Source organism: Canis lupus, chromosome 2, assembly GCF_003254725.2.
Source record: "Canis lupus dingo isolate Sandy chromosome 2, ASM325472v2, whole genome shotgun sequence".
Taxonomy (NCBI): domain Eukaryota; kingdom Metazoa; phylum Chordata; class Mammalia; order Carnivora; family Canidae; genus Canis; species Canis lupus.
In genome coordinates, this window is record NC_064244.1 from 10,648,920 (window position 1) to 10,664,289 (window position 15,370).

Here is a 15,370-nt window from a genome sequence, read left to right on the forward strand (position 1 = left end):
TTTGGTTGAAAACACCGAAGCATATTTTCCTGAAACCTTTTTGAGAAAAATGTGTTATTGTAAGTTACTGTTAATGATTACTGATTGCTAATTAGTTAATAAGTAGGAATAGTATTGCTAATAAAACTATTATGCTTGATCAAGAGTAGAAATAGATTACAGAGTTTTGCAGAAAAAGTAGTGTGTAGTATCCTAAATTAGTGGTTATGACAATAGTTAACACATGTAATTATGCCCAGGAAATTGAGCTTCTGTAAAGTACAACCTGGTACATGGTAGTTTATAACAAAGAGACTTTCAGAAATTGCATTTGTAACAGCTTACAGCTTCTTTCCTCTCCGTTATGTAAATGCTGTAAAATACTCCTTCACAGATTTGGTTTCGCGGTATGATTTAAAAAAGAACCAAGTTTCGGTTTGCAAGAAAAGATGCCTTAAATTTTTATTAGAATTAGGCATTAGTGTAAAAACAGAAACATGGAAAACAAAGGACCACTTTGCTATAGTTGAAGCGTGTGTGGAGTGCCTCTGTAAGTATTAAGATGAAGGAAGAATTGTTAAACTGTTGTTTTGTTAGATCACTTAAACCTTTCAACTCCTGTGGGACTCTGCATATCCTACTTTCACTGTTTAGTAGGTATTGTTATTTGTTCTCCTTACTCACTGTGTGTTTGTTACGGACAATTAAAATGGGTCTTTTAGGATCACTGGGAATATCAGAATGGTTTCCTTATTTGTTTTCATCTTGCAAGCGTGTGAAAATGTAGAGCAAATAGAGTTGGAATATACTTAAAGGAACCTAGAGCATAGTGTTGGAAGCACAAGGTTTAGAATCAGATTGCTTGGATTTGATTCCTGTTCTGCCTCTTCATACTGTACCTTAACTTCCTGTACCTCGGTTTATTCAGCTGTAAAATGGAGCTCCTTGAAGTACCTTCCACTAGGGCTGTTGAGACCGAATACTTATCATGTGTAAAGTAATTAGAGAAGTGTTTGGCACACATTAAATGTTCAAATATTTTTGATTAATATTTTAGTATTATGATTACTAATACTCTGTTTTCAAAACAGTTGGTAAAAAAAAAAAGAAAAGGCAATAGGATGAAAAACAGCAAGAGCTATGAAATTGCTTCAAAGCATAATTAAAATACGGTAGTAACTTCTAAAGAATAAAGTTGCTGTTCTTTTTGTTTTGAAAACAGAATGTCTATTAAAATTACTCCACTCTATGAACATCACCCTTTTAAAATATGTAAACAGTAAAAACAATTATCAAAATGTTTTCAAGTCCCCCAGGAACTTTTTTACTCATTCAATAGTGAATGAGCACCATCTAGTGGCTTCTTGTTGAAATTTACCTGTTAATTTCCCACTAAATGGTACTTGATGATGTGTTGGAGACAATGAAGGCGATAACGCGAAAGCATAATATTTTCTTCTCCTAGATGGTATTTTGTTCCATGTTATTTTCATAGGTGAAGTACAAGAAAGACATTCAAAACATGCACGATCCAGTCTCAGATCTCCCCAACTTGTATTTAGACCATGCTTTGAAAACCAGCAAAATGCTCAGCGGAGTAAGTTTGTTGGATGGCCACCAAAGAGGCCCTGTGTCTCCACGGAGCCAGCATTTGCCTGCGGAGCTCATGACCACACCTGCTTCCTTAGGCGGGCCAGGCGCCTCCTCCAGAATAACTAACTCATTGGAAAGTAGTGGCCTGCTTGCTGAAATCCCACCGGAGCTGTCGCTTTACAAAGGGGGTTCTTTGCTAGCTTGTCATTTCAAGGTGCATGTGCAAGTGTGCTTTTCTGGCTTCTTCCCTTTTCTTCTTCCCAATTAGATTGAAGTTTCTGAAAAGTCAGGCTTAAATCAGGGATCTTTCATTTTATGGAGGCTGGAGTAGAGTATCTGGTATTAGGCCTCAGTAGCATACAAAATCGTCTTAGTCTCATTTATATTTTCTCTGAAAAGAAACCCTACGTTACGTTGACGCTCTACCTTTAGACTTGTGAAGGTCTCCACGTTTTCCTCAAAGCAATTAGGAGGAGAGAGTGGTTTTTTCGTGTCCTGAGGAAAATATTTGTGCACACTGCCAAGTGAAACTCACCTCTCAGGTGCTGCTTCAGACACTTCATGCATGTGGACCCTGACTTCACTGGTTATCCTAACTGATGGCCCTGGCTCATTGCCTACATCTCAGAGGCCCATGGTGACGATGAACTGTAATTTGACCTCAAGTTGTTTCTGTGCCTATTTTAATAATTACTCACATGCTCACTCCCTCGCTCAAAATATCCAGATGTATTGAGTATCTCCTTTGGGCCAGGTAAAATCAGATGGAAGATTATGTTGGGCAAGGAATGTGAAAATAATTGTCTTCAGGAGATGCGCTCACAGTCCTGGATTACAAAAACAAAAAAATCTGTAGTCCAGACCTGGTTCCCAAACTACTTAGAATAATGAGATACAGCCTCAATTCAGGTTCGAAAATGTCTGTGTTTGGCTTTGATGTGTTGAAACTTCTGCTCATTATTTTGTAATCTTCCTTTCTCCAGCATCACCAATGTCATCCTTTTTGAAATGGATTACGGGTGTAAATAATTCATACTCAGAGATTTCAAAATTAATTGACTTTTGTCACTGGGCTGTGGGAGGAAAAGCAGCATGTCATTCTTCCTGTCTGTTGGGCAGGCAAAGAAGCATAGAGGACTATCAGGTGCAGAATTAGACTCTAGTCCAGGATACTTTGTCACCCTTCCTGCCATTTCAATGCTCATCCCTCCACCTCTGCCCACATTCCTCCACTCCTTGGTGGCTCTTTCAGATTCACATTTTGCTCTATGACTCATAGGGATGTTTCTAAAAGTCAGTACATTTCTATTCTCAGAGCCTGCTGCTTTCTTCATGTTCTTTGCCACCCCATCTTGATCATTGAGTGGCGTTTGCCCTTGACAATTCTCCATCCATACTTGAGTTAAATTTCCTGAGGACATGAGGATTTGTGTGCAAATAGGACAATAAAAATATCATGGTGGCAATTTGAAAGCTTGGTAGCTGGAAGAGTACATGCCACTCCCAGGCAATATTCCTCTTCAAGAATATTGTCCTCTCTTTTATAATAATGGTGAAAAAAATCATAGTTTAATATAAATTGTTTCTATCACTGCTTCAGCAGAGAAACTCAGCACAGTCATATATAACGTTTATTGTATATACCATTTTTAAAGCTTAAATCTTGGTTCAGGTAGTGCTTTTGCCTAGATTATAGATTTTTTTTTCCTCCATAGAAAAATTGTGACTGAATAATTACTTCATGAGAGAGAAGGTTTAAGACTCAGCATGTTACGCTGAGGTATCTATTTATTAAAGTTGTATGATAATACATTGGCTAAAATTTATTGTACATTACAATTGCTCTCTTTTAAATTTTAATGTGTGGAGAATTGGAATTTTGCTGATTTATAAAGGGAAGTTAATTTTAGCAAAAGATTGAATAAGAAAGTGCTTAACAAACAGACATTCTGCCAAAATTAGTTGTCAGTTTGTTATAGATGGCTCTTTTTTTAAAGACCTTTAAATGTCTTTGGTATAAATCATCATTTTTCTTTAACACATAGTATGTAGAGTAAAATTAGTCCTTATGAGTTTAAACAGCTGTACTAATTAAAGTTTTGAAAGACCATTTACCCCTGGAAAATAGAGCTCTAGTAGTTTTCAATTTCTTTTATACCTTTGCATAAATGAAAAATATGTATTGCATGTTACTCTGTGTCATTCCCACTAGGAGGCAACAGAGACTATTACATAAGTAACAGCAGGTCTTGAAAATTCTTTTGCAGATCTTTCTTCAAACAGATTTTTTTAAAATAGAAGTTTCTGAAATTCTTTGTCCCCCAAAAAGATCATTAGGGACAGTATCTATTGATCTTTCCCTAGCCTATATCCATTATTACAGAAATACTATCCGAAGCTCTGCTGGATTTTAACTTGATTTGGAATATATTCTAGAGTGTTACATTCAATTCATTATTTTATTTATATATCATATACAAACTTTTAAGTAAATTATAAAGTGTCTAAGTATACTGTTATCCTTTGAGATTATTATTATCATTTTTTAATTAGCAGAGGAGCCAACATTTAGAGCTTGTTCTCTTCAGTCAAGATGTACTATGGGATCATTTTCATGAGCTTCCTGGGGTCTTTTACTCCCTCAGCTTATTCTTTTTTTTTTTTTTTTTAAGATTTTTATTTATTTATTCATGAGAGATGCAGAGAGAGAGAGGCAGAGACACAGACAGAGGGAGAAGCAGGCTCTATGCAGGGAGGCCGATGTGGGACTTGATCCCAGGACTCCAGGATCACACCCTGGGCTGAAGGCTGCGCTAAACCGCTGAGACATCCATCGGGGCTGCCCTCCCTCAGTTTATTCTGGCTAGAGTTTTGGGGGACACACATCTTAGTGCTCTGATTGTCTAGAGTGCCTCTGGGGACTGTCACTGTGTCCCCATGGAATGACCGTTCTTGTGTGCATCCTTCCATGCTTCCCACACCTGGCTCTGTGCCTCTTCTTGGTTCACTCTCAGATCCCTGGAGCATCTGCTGAGACCTGAATGTCGGCTCTCCTCTGGACAGCTCTTTCCCACTCCCTTTCAAATGTGACTTACCTCTCCCTGCATCCTACACAACATTGTCATTTTCCCTGAAATCCTCATTGCTGAACGAGCAACCAGTGGTAGCTGAAGTCTCTATAGCCTTGAGTCTTTGAGAGTTACCATTTATCTCTAGAGGTCTTTTCCAAAGAGGGTGAAATAACTAAGTGTCTGATCTCCAGTGAGAGAAATCATGAAGCAATTTCTGTTCATCGCAGCCTGTTGTATTTGGTGTCTCACGGTTGCCAGATTTGGCATCTCTTCCAAATCTGCCGTTTTGTCTGTGTCTCTAAATAGTAGTCTTCATTCAATTTCTTCACCTTAAAAATTCAACCGATTATCCCCAGACTCCTCTGTTTCTCTTCCAGGCTCCTCCTACCCTCTCTTTTTAGGAAAACGAGTTGAATTATTTCTCACTCTCTTATTTTTCTTATGACCCTTCAGTCTTCCTTGTGCACAACTTCTTTCCCTTCCTGCCTCTAGCTTTCCTTTGCTCTGTTCTTTCTTCTCTTCTTTCCTTCTCTTTTTGTAGATGCTATCAAAACATTTCTGTTCTAGAAGAAGGGCGGGACAAATTGCCTTTCTTTTGTCCACCTTGCTTGTTCACATGAGCCCTATCACTGGCTTTTCCGTTGCTACTCCCCAGTGTCTTTTTAGGCTGTGTTGACAGCTGATGGTCTCCTGCTTCTCTAGGATGTCTCACGTTGACTACTGAGAGCTGCCTGTCTGTCCTGCATTGCTGGTTTTCCTCAGTGTCAGAAACCTACAAGAGCAGCCCACTGACGTGGGACTTGGTAGCTTTGCAGTTCTTATTGGCTTGTATTTTTCAGTTTGCATCCCTAAGTATTGGTTGTTCTAATTGATCTCTTTTGTTCTGAATTATGTTCATGTTCTCTATTTTAGCGAGAATATAGAAAGCTTTTTGAGGAAAACAAAGGAATGTATCATTTTGACGCGGATGCTGCCGAACATTTGCACCATAAAGGCAATGCCAGGCTCCAGAGTCAGGTCTGTGCCCTCTCTGTCTGGACCTTTTAACCACCAACTACCATGCACCTACAGCAAAAAGGTGCAGCTGCTGAACAGAATGTACATCCTGTGAATGTGAATGTTGCTTTGGAAAATCTCAAACACTACTCTGTCTATTTTACTGGGGTTGGAAAGCTGGAAGCATGTTTTGGTGTAAAAGCATTTCATAAAATAAGTTACTTCACACAGTTTTAAACTTAAGATATATCAATTGATTAAACGATGAGCGAATCTCATGATGATTTCGGTTTTTATAGTGTACTAATTTGTCATCTTGAGCTGCAAAATTAATTTTTCAGGTGCAAAGTTTATTCAAATTTCTCAGATCAATTAGAAAAGTTATTAAAAATTATCTTACATTAATGTTTCTTTCAACTATTAAACTCTATATATTCCCTGAAACAAATATAAAAAAAATCTTGCCTGCATACTTTAAAGGTGGTATCTATAATTTTTTTTTTTATTCTGAGTTCCAGTAATTGCAAAAGATGTCATTCCAGCATCTATTAAGATACAATTTTACATCACTCTATGAAGGGTACCCTGTGGAACATAAATTTCTTAATGATTTGATACCCACCTTCATTAAAAATAAACCAATTGGCTCTCCATTAAGGTTTGGAAATGTACATTTTTTTCCTCATTGTATTTTTTTAAATATAATTTTCCCCAAAGTTTTATCATAGCATAGTATGTTACCACACTTCACTTTCATTGATCACTCTGTCATACTTCTCTGAAATAAAAATAGGCCTACAAATAGGAGTTTAAAAACCTGTTACATTTCCTGTTTACCACAAAGTTCTAAGTATTGAAAAACTGCTTTGGGATTTAATCATCATTAAAACTGCTATTATTATATAATTTAAGAAGCAACTTCATAAAAATTACTTATATCTAAGAATTTTTGTGAAAATACATTTCTGAACATAATGAGTCATGATGAAAACTTTTCTGTGAATTTAATTTAAAAAGGTATATTGCTAAGAAAAAGCCAATCGCTCTGACAGCTTACATATAATTCTAGTTTCTGTGATTAGGAGATAGAAAGTATTGATCATTTTATAAACTAAATTAAGATGGAGATTTGTTGTAATTGAAATAAATGATTCATGATACGATATTATTGAATAATGCAGGCTGAAACTGAAAGCAATCCCATAAAAGCTCTGTGTGAGTGTGCTGCTCAGTGTCTGTGGGAGAGGTCAACAGTCCCAGCGAACACGGTCTTCCCTTTGGCCAAAAGACAGAGAATCACACCTATGTTTTCCTCCTTGCCCATGATTTACTGGAAGACATTCGAAGCCATCACAGGGATCTCTTTCTTTCTCTTTCTCTGTCTCTATGTATATATGTGTATACTATGAGCATATACATATTAAACCCTGATAGATGAGCTATATCTATATATCCCAGCTATTTAAATACCTCATCCAAGTCCTAGAACTACATGATTTAGTAATTCTAAGTTATTTTTATCCCTTAAATATTTTTATATATTACCTCTCTACTTTCTTTGTATGTCATTTACCACAGGGAGCCCAGTGACCAACTCAAATGGCCAGAATAATATGATTTTATAAACTAGGATTGATTTTGGACATATTTATTTTACTTTGCTCTATATGTATAAGGGCTTGTGAGCTTTACATGCTTTTTATCCCTTTTTTCAATGAAGGTTAAATATAAAGAAGAGTATGAGAAAAATAAGGGGAAATCCATGCTTGAATTTGTTGAGACTCCCTCCTATCAAGCTTCCAAGGAGGCTCAGAAGATGCAGAGTGAGGTGAGTCCCTCTGATTTGTATTCAACTTTTTTTTTTCAAGTTTATTTTTTAAGTAATCTCTGCACTCAACTGGGGCTCAAACTCATGAACTTGCTCTCAAACTCAAACACTTGCTCTCCCAACTGAGGCAGCCAGGTATCCCTGCCCATGATCAACTATTTAATGCATATTTGATGTTTTGCCATTTGAAAGGAACTAGCAAAGTAATTTAGAATGTTGAGTGGGGGGGGGGGGAGGGGATCCCTGGGTGGCTCAACAGTTTGGCGCCTGCCTTTGCCTCAGGGTGTGATCCTGGAGACCCGGGATCCAGCCCCACATTGGGCTCCCTGCATGGAGCCTGCTTCTCTCTCTGCCTGTGTCTCTGCCTCTCTCTCTGTGTCTGTCAAGAATAAATAAATAAAATCTTTAAAAAAAAAAAAAGAATGTTGAGTGGGTCTGGAGGAATGCACACTGCTCAAGAAGACCAGGGAATCTGTATTCTAGATCTGGCATCTTGTCTGGGTCATTGGAATTCTGTGGCTCTTAGTTTTTCTCATTTGGCAAATACAGTATCAGGCCAGGTGAGCTCATTACTGCCCTTTCACATTCCATGATGATAAGGTTGACACTTTCAGGTTGAATCCATGTAAAACTATGATGAGTAGGAAAAAAATGAAAAGAAAATGAAGAGCTGGTTGCTTTATTTACCTTTTATTTTTCAGTGATTATAGAACTAATATCTATTAAATACTCTGTGCTAAGCACTATGCTAAAAGCTTTATATATGTCAAATAATTTAATCCCCTCAAGGTACTGATGCTAGGCGGGTATATCCCTTGATGGATAGTCATCTACTGAAATTAGTTATCTTACCTGAAATTACATATCCAGTAAATGCCAATGTTTTAGGACCCGGTCAGGTCATGAGTGATTCTCTTTTCTCTGTTAGTTTATGTAGTTGATCTGCTTCCACCCCAACAGTGACATGGAAGTTTTAAAATATCAAGAGAAGAGAGCAGTTAATTTTTTGTACATATGCACTTTGTGTTCTACTTAAAATGATACTGAATCACATCAAGATATTCCCCAAATGGTTTTGCTCTGTCCTACTGAGATTTCTTCTGTTCTTTTTTTTTTTTACCTACATTTTTTGGGACCAGACACCAGACACAGGTTTTCCCTGCAGCCAACATCCAGATTCTGTGTGTACACCAAGTTACTACTTCAAAGGAACAGAAATAGCCGACAGCGGTATCAGCCCAGTATAGCCCCACTGCTCTGGGTGGGGGTGGAGTGGGGGTCCACTTGAGGTGTCCTCTGTGGGTACGATCTTTTCTGTTCTCCAATAACAACACCAAAACAAGGAGAAATGATAACTTCTGGACAATAAAACTCTCATAGGAATTTTGAAAACAATGTATATACTATTTGTTGCTATTTGTGCTGCTATGTTATATAATTCAACTTCTCAGGGAAAGGGCACTCAGACATTACTATGGCTTGTTGAATTGTCCAAGTTGTTTAATTCCTTCTTCAAGCAAGAAAGGAGAAGATCATTACTTGTATTTTTCAAATCTCATAGCTTCTTAAGCCAATAGAGAGGAATTTGATCAAGACTAGTCAGGTGAATACTTTGAGTAAATTAGCTCTTTGTTTTATTTTTATTTATTTATTTTCTTTAGCTGTTTGTTTTAACTGAATTGGCAGAGCAGGTAAATTTGGTCTTGGTTCAGAAGCCCTACAACAACTCACATTTAATGGGATAACTCTTACTGGACTATCTTTGTGTTAGTTTGTTTGGGCTTCTATTAACCAAGTATCCCAGACTAGGTGGCTCAAACAGCAGAAATTTATTTCTTACAGTTCTGAAGGCTGGAAGTCCGAGATCAGGGTGCCAGCAGGTCAGGGTTCTTATGAGACCCTCTTCTGGGTGGCAGCTTTCTGCCTTCTTGCTGTGTCCTCCTGTGGCAGAGAGCAGAGAGGGGAAGTAAGCTCTCTTGTGACTTGTATGAGGGTGCTAACCCCATCATGAGGGCCCCACTGTCTTGGTCTTGTCCATCCTAATCACTTTCCAAAGGCCCCACCTCCAAATGCGTCCATCATATTGAGGGGGTTTTGCACATATAAATTTTAGGATGATCCAGACATCCAGTCTTGTCAAGTGCTGCGCCGTTACCAGCTGGGGAGCTGGAAGGCAACCTCTGGGTGGAGCCTCCAGAGCCCATGGTATATGTGGTTCTCACCCAGCTGTCCCCCTGGCTCTCTGGCTCTCACTCTTCATCATGACTCCTTCTTTAAGGAGAAATCTAGCACCTTCATACTAGGCTTTCTGCGTTCTTCCCATCAACCACAGGCTATTATTATTGAAGTGTTGGTGCCTCATCTCCTTGTCTTACTTGCAGAGGGAAATGTTCCCCTGTTTTCCTGACTTTGATCCTCTTTGTACCTTCTATTCTGAAGACCCCACTTTCCCTCCCCGTCTCTTTCCCATGCTGTAGTTCTCAAACTCTCCGTGGATAAGTCTCAGGGAAACCTGCTGGGAATGCACATCCTCAAGCTGCTGCCCAGGACATCCTTCGTGCATCTTGCAGAGGAGCCTGGCCATCATATTTAACGATATTCTAGAGGCTTCTCATGTCAGTGGTCCAGCAACCACACCTGGGAAACATGAACTCATGGAAGAATACAAATAGTCCCCTAACTTAAAGTCATAAAAACCAGATGGATTAATGGATCATCTGCTTCTCAGAGTTTCAATGGGCAACGTAGACCAAATTGTTTTTCTTTCATGAAATGTCAGTTGTTTTTTTTTCTGTTGAGGTTGGACCTCCAAAAAAGAAAGATTCCCCAATAACAAATTCAGATGACAGGGACTTTAAAGATACCTTTGGTACTGAAAAAGCGCTACTGTTTCTATGTAGGCATGTTTCCTTGTGCAGATCTTGGAAGTCTGATAACTGGCACTTTGCTTTTAGAATTGCCATGGCTACGTAGTACAAAAGAAAAATAAAATGTTGATGACTTAAAAAAAAAAAACAAACCAAAATCAGTCAAATGAACTAATCAATTCCTTCCAGTTGGCCATTTTAACATCAGGTGCAAACAGCTTTAAGGTTTAACTGCAATAATACATTTATTACATGTTACGGAATTCGTTTACATCAGGGGCTGCATGGGCATCTGTTAATACTGGCTTTCCATTTTTGCTATTCTGATTTCTGGTATTTCGCTAGGGGGGAATTATCCTTTGCAGAAGCTGAGACATGTTTTCCTCTTAATTATAGCCACTGGCTATTAGATTTTTAGGCTCAGCAGTTATATTTCTGCTCAGCAGGGCTTGAGGAAAGAGAAATCTTTCAATAGAAACTATCTTTGGACCAAATTGACACTCTAAAGGCTAGAAAGGTAAAAATCTCAAAATCTTAGTTAGACCAAGGTTGATGTGAAAGATATCTTTAAATATAGGTCCAAAGAAGTAGACACAAAGAGAATAATCTGGCTTAGAGATGGTTTTTATTCATAAGAGGCGAGTTTGACGCTGAGCTTCTTGAGCCTCTTCTGGGTAAAGCTAAGTGTTTATGATCTCAGGGTTGGTCACTAATGTTTCTGGTTTAGCCTATAATTATGCTTCTCTCACTTTTCTTTGAAGGCCAGATAGAGGTTTAATTAGTGTGTTTTCTGGAAGAAATCTCTAAATCTGGCTTTGTTCTTTGCCTTCTGTTTCACAAAAAGCATACAAAAGGGTTTTTTTTTTTTTTTTTTTTTTTTTGGTTTTCTCCCCCCGCCCAGTCATGTATTGGCCAGTTCCAGTCATAACCAACCTTCCTTAGTGACTTATTTCAGTAAAATAAGTTTTTCATAGAAGAAGGGCTTTTTGAAGTGAATTATCTGAAATAAATAAATATACCCGAATTTTTATTTTTGCTTTTTTAAAGAAACATTTTTTTTTGTCCTGCAAATGCCCTAGATTCAGTCTTATAACCATATACTTTCAGTTAGTTTCATATAAAGAAGAGGGTGATTTCTCATTGTTCTTTGGGAATTTCTATAGTTCCTTTAACTTAGAATGTTCTCAATGCAAATTTTGAATCACCTTGTTGAATTTTAGTATTTCCAGGACATCTACTAGGGCTTTTTTTTTTTTCTCTCTCTCTCTACACAGATCATTTGTTAAACAGCTGTATGTGACACAAATGTAAGAGAGGCCACAACAGACCTCTCTAATCCTCCCTCATGGTTTGGGAGAATTTCTTTATATAATTTCCTATCTTTATAATAGGAATATTATGAACTTAGAAATGGCCTTTCATTCTCCATTAATAACAATCTCATACAGAAGTTAGTTTTTCCATCTTTGTGATGCAATTTGAATAAAATATTTAGCTAGTAAAATATGAGCTTTTGTTTGGTAAATGTTTTACATGGATGGACATCTTTGTTATTTAGAGAGACTGTTTTTATAGTCCTAAAGCGCAAGTTGCCACTGGTTTTCAAATGCATAGTTCCAATCAGGAATTGAGGAAATTTTAGCCAAAGAGTGGCAGAAGAATGTCAAAGGGGAGGTGGGGGTGTGGATGTCTGTCCTCTACAATCACTGTCTGTATTCCCTTTTCCATTCCTTGTTTTGTGAACTCCTACCTAGAAAACAATTTAATGAGTTGAAGATAAGACTCCTCACAGTGTAACTTAATTCATAGATGGTAGAGAAATATTCTCAGTGCCAAAATCATTAAAGGAAGATGTGCTCCAGCCTCCTTTGCCAAATTCACAAAAGGGAAACAGTGAAAGGGGTGATGAGAACCTCAGCATTAATGCTGTCGTGCTTTGAATGGCCTTCCATGCAGCCAGATTTTCTTCCAATGGATGGATTCACTCTCTTTAGAATGAACCACTCTGGTGCTTCTCAAATATCCAGCTTTACTGGTTTTCCTCTCAATCAGGCTGGCATCAAACAATGACAGACCAGTAAGATGTTAAGAAGCCTCACTCTGAGCGCTTTCCCAGAGGCAGTGGTACTTAATGGTTCTGCTTTTGTTTGATAGGATTCTAAGATTTACGGTAAAGTTGGAGTCATTTTCTTGTGGCTATGAGGACTCTGAGGCAGTAGAATTATATAAGGAAATCCTCAGTTTTGTTCTGGGAACTCTTGTTCTAATACCTTTCCAACAGTGACCTGTGTTTTCTAAACTTCAAATTATGTGGTCTTATTTAACAGAAAGTTTACAGAGAAGATTTTGAGAAGGAGATTAAAGGAAGGTCATCACTGGATTTAGACAAGACTCCAGAATTTTTACATGTTAAGTACATCACCAACCTTCTGAAAGAGGTATGGTCTTGCAGTTTATTATTAAATATTGTGCAAGAAAACTAAAGAAATAACCCAGGAGATATTTACCCAACAATTCTCTACTAACTGGTTGAGATGCTAATCCATTCCTCTTTCTCTCACTCTGACCTTTATTAACAGAGTTTTCCATTTTCACTAAAAACAGGAAAGTGTGTGTTGACATTTCCTTTTAAGGCTGGGGGAAGAAATCACCTAGATTTCCTGGAAAAACCTGAAAAATAATTCTGATTTTGTGTTTGATTGTATCTCAGAAGCTCTATAAATAGTTTGATAGCAGTTTTTTTTTTTTTTGAATATCGGTGAGGCAAATTTAACTCTTTTCAAATTTAGTTATTTAAAAATGCATGTTAGAACCAGCTTTCTCTGCAGCTCTCCAGCAGCATTCTCATGACATCTGATATCAGAAATGAGAGGCTCAAATGTGAAGGTTTGGATAAACGGCACATTATTTATGAGTGGATTGTGTTCTAAGGGGGAAAAATATTTAGCAAAGAGAAGATAGGAACTCATGTTGATTTTTCATTTTACTCTCAACAGGATTCTGCTCCTTCCCACTCCAAACTTGGTGCACTTTGACTCACAATTAATGTATTACATTGGTAATATGTATTATTATGTATTACATTGGTAAGAACTTAATAGTTCTTCAAACCCAACAATTAAAAATATCATGCTCATAATCCATCCCTTTAAAAGTTTCTTTTTGTTTTTTTGTTTTTTTTTAATGGCTGGAAAGTAACTCGGAGGTCTTCCAATTCCCTGTTTAAATAAATGCTCTTTAATTTAAGAGAAGTATTAGAGAAGGCCACATCACCCTGAATTTTGAACTGAAGAAACTATCCCTGAAAGCAATATCTTGAATCAGTGAAATGAATTTGAGTATCATTCTGTACCTGAACTTCCCCTAGTAACAGAATGCCAACTGGCCTTTACCATTTAACTGCTTTTAGAAATTTAATGTGTTTCACTGTTGTAACGTCTGCTGGGCTGAAATAGACATATAATTTATGGAAGTGTGCTTCTGTTCTCCTACCTTCTCTCATTCCTAGTTCCTCTCAAATTTTTTGAAGTCAAAGGCTAATCAAATTGCAACTTCCTACTATTAATTGTCTTCCATTTAAAAAGTATGTGCAGTTTATATGAAACTTTTAAAGGAGAATCTATCATTTACATGTAAATGACAACGTAAGACCTATTTTAAGATCCACAAATGACTTTAATATACTTGCCATTGACTTTCTCTTTTCTTTCTCTTTTTTGAATGAATCTTATTTTAGATGTATTGATTCAGAATGTATGTATCAGGATAGGAAAAGGCCCAGAAGACTGATTAAACATATTTTAATTCAGTTATAGAGATGTCTGATTTTGAAAAGGAACTCTCAGTGACTTAATCAAATTATGACTTTCCTTTCTAAATATAAGCATTTAGCTTTAAATTGTCTTTGCATTTTTTACTTTATTATAGTTTTGACATTTATATTGCCTTTCGGAATGTTCAGAGTATTGTTTTATACTTTTGTTTCATTTTATTCCCCCAATTGCCCTTTGACCTTGGTAGGATAAGTATTTTTATTTTCATTTTGCCTGTGTGTGTAGAAATTGAGGCTTGGTTACTTGAGGTCATATGATCGAGTAAGTAAAAGAACTCTGACTTTCATCCAGGTCATTTGACTCCAGAACTCTTTCCAAAATTACATTCAGGTCATTACAATGTCTTGTAGGCTATTAGTTAAGCAGAGGACTAGCTAATTTAATTATACTGGATGAAGAGAAAATAACATTAAATGAACCCTAGAATTTACTGGAACATGACTTATTATTAAAGGAAGGAAGCCTCATCTTGTATCTGGCAAGTTAGTCATAAGTGCAACTCAGTTGAATTGAATCAAGAAATACATTGTTTTCATAATGTGTTTAGCAGGAAAAAAAAAAGGAAATTCACTAGCAGGAAAAAAAAAACTCAAGTTACATATAAGTATTAGTAAAGACATTTGGATCTGCTTAAAATATAATATTAAAATAAATAACATTCAAACTATGTGTTATCAATGTGTAGGAAATTATTCGGTTTTATGAATCTGAATAAAGTGGAATTTTTTTTAAACTTTGGCTATGTTAATCCTTTTGATTTTGTAATTTCCAATTCTTTTTCAACTGTGATCTTTTGGTGATTCATATTTTATAGACAGCTTTCAAAGAAATACTTCAAATAATTAATAAGAAGCATCCATTCCTAAGATCTTCCTCACCACTTAAAAGGAAGACATCTTTTTAAAATATGGCACCAATATGGTACCAAAATATACTGGAAGATAGGATGAAAGGGAAAATACTGATAATATTGGAAGCTACTCTAAACATGACTGAAAGAGAAAATAGAATCTCTGTAGAAAATTAGGAGCATAAATACTCAGGAATCTGACTCCTTCCTCTCTAGAGATATTTTCTCCTTTCTGAAGTCTCTAGAAAACATGTGACATGGTGTATCAGTTCAAGTATGTCCCAGGAAATTTAGGAGGAGGAAGGTTAAGAGGTGGTGTTAAGCCCTTTTCAAAAAGGAGGACACGATTAACA

The 15,370-nt window shown here is 36.9% G+C and overlaps 1 protein-coding gene across 13 annotated transcripts in view; it reads left to right on the forward strand.

Annotated features, from left to right (window-relative positions):
* The window catches only part of NEBL (nebulette), a 341,512-nt gene that overhangs the window by 269,666 nt on the left and 56,476 nt on the right, over positions 1-15,370 (forward strand). For 10 of the 13 annotated variants that reach the window (XM_025464019.3, XM_035712963.2, XM_035712964.2 and 7 more), the window contains 4 exons: positions 1,475-1,576; positions 5,556-5,660; positions 7,360-7,467; positions 12,662-12,772. The exons of 2 other annotated variants lie outside the window; for them this stretch is intronic. In XM_025464019.3, the coding sequence (XP_025319804.1) occupies positions 1,475-1,576; positions 5,556-5,660; positions 7,360-7,467; positions 12,662-12,772 (426 nt within the window). The remainder of the gene's footprint in view (positions 1-1,474; positions 1,577-5,555; positions 5,661-7,359; positions 7,468-12,661; positions 12,773-15,370) is intronic. One more of the 13 variants, XM_025464017.3, reaches the window with a different exon arrangement.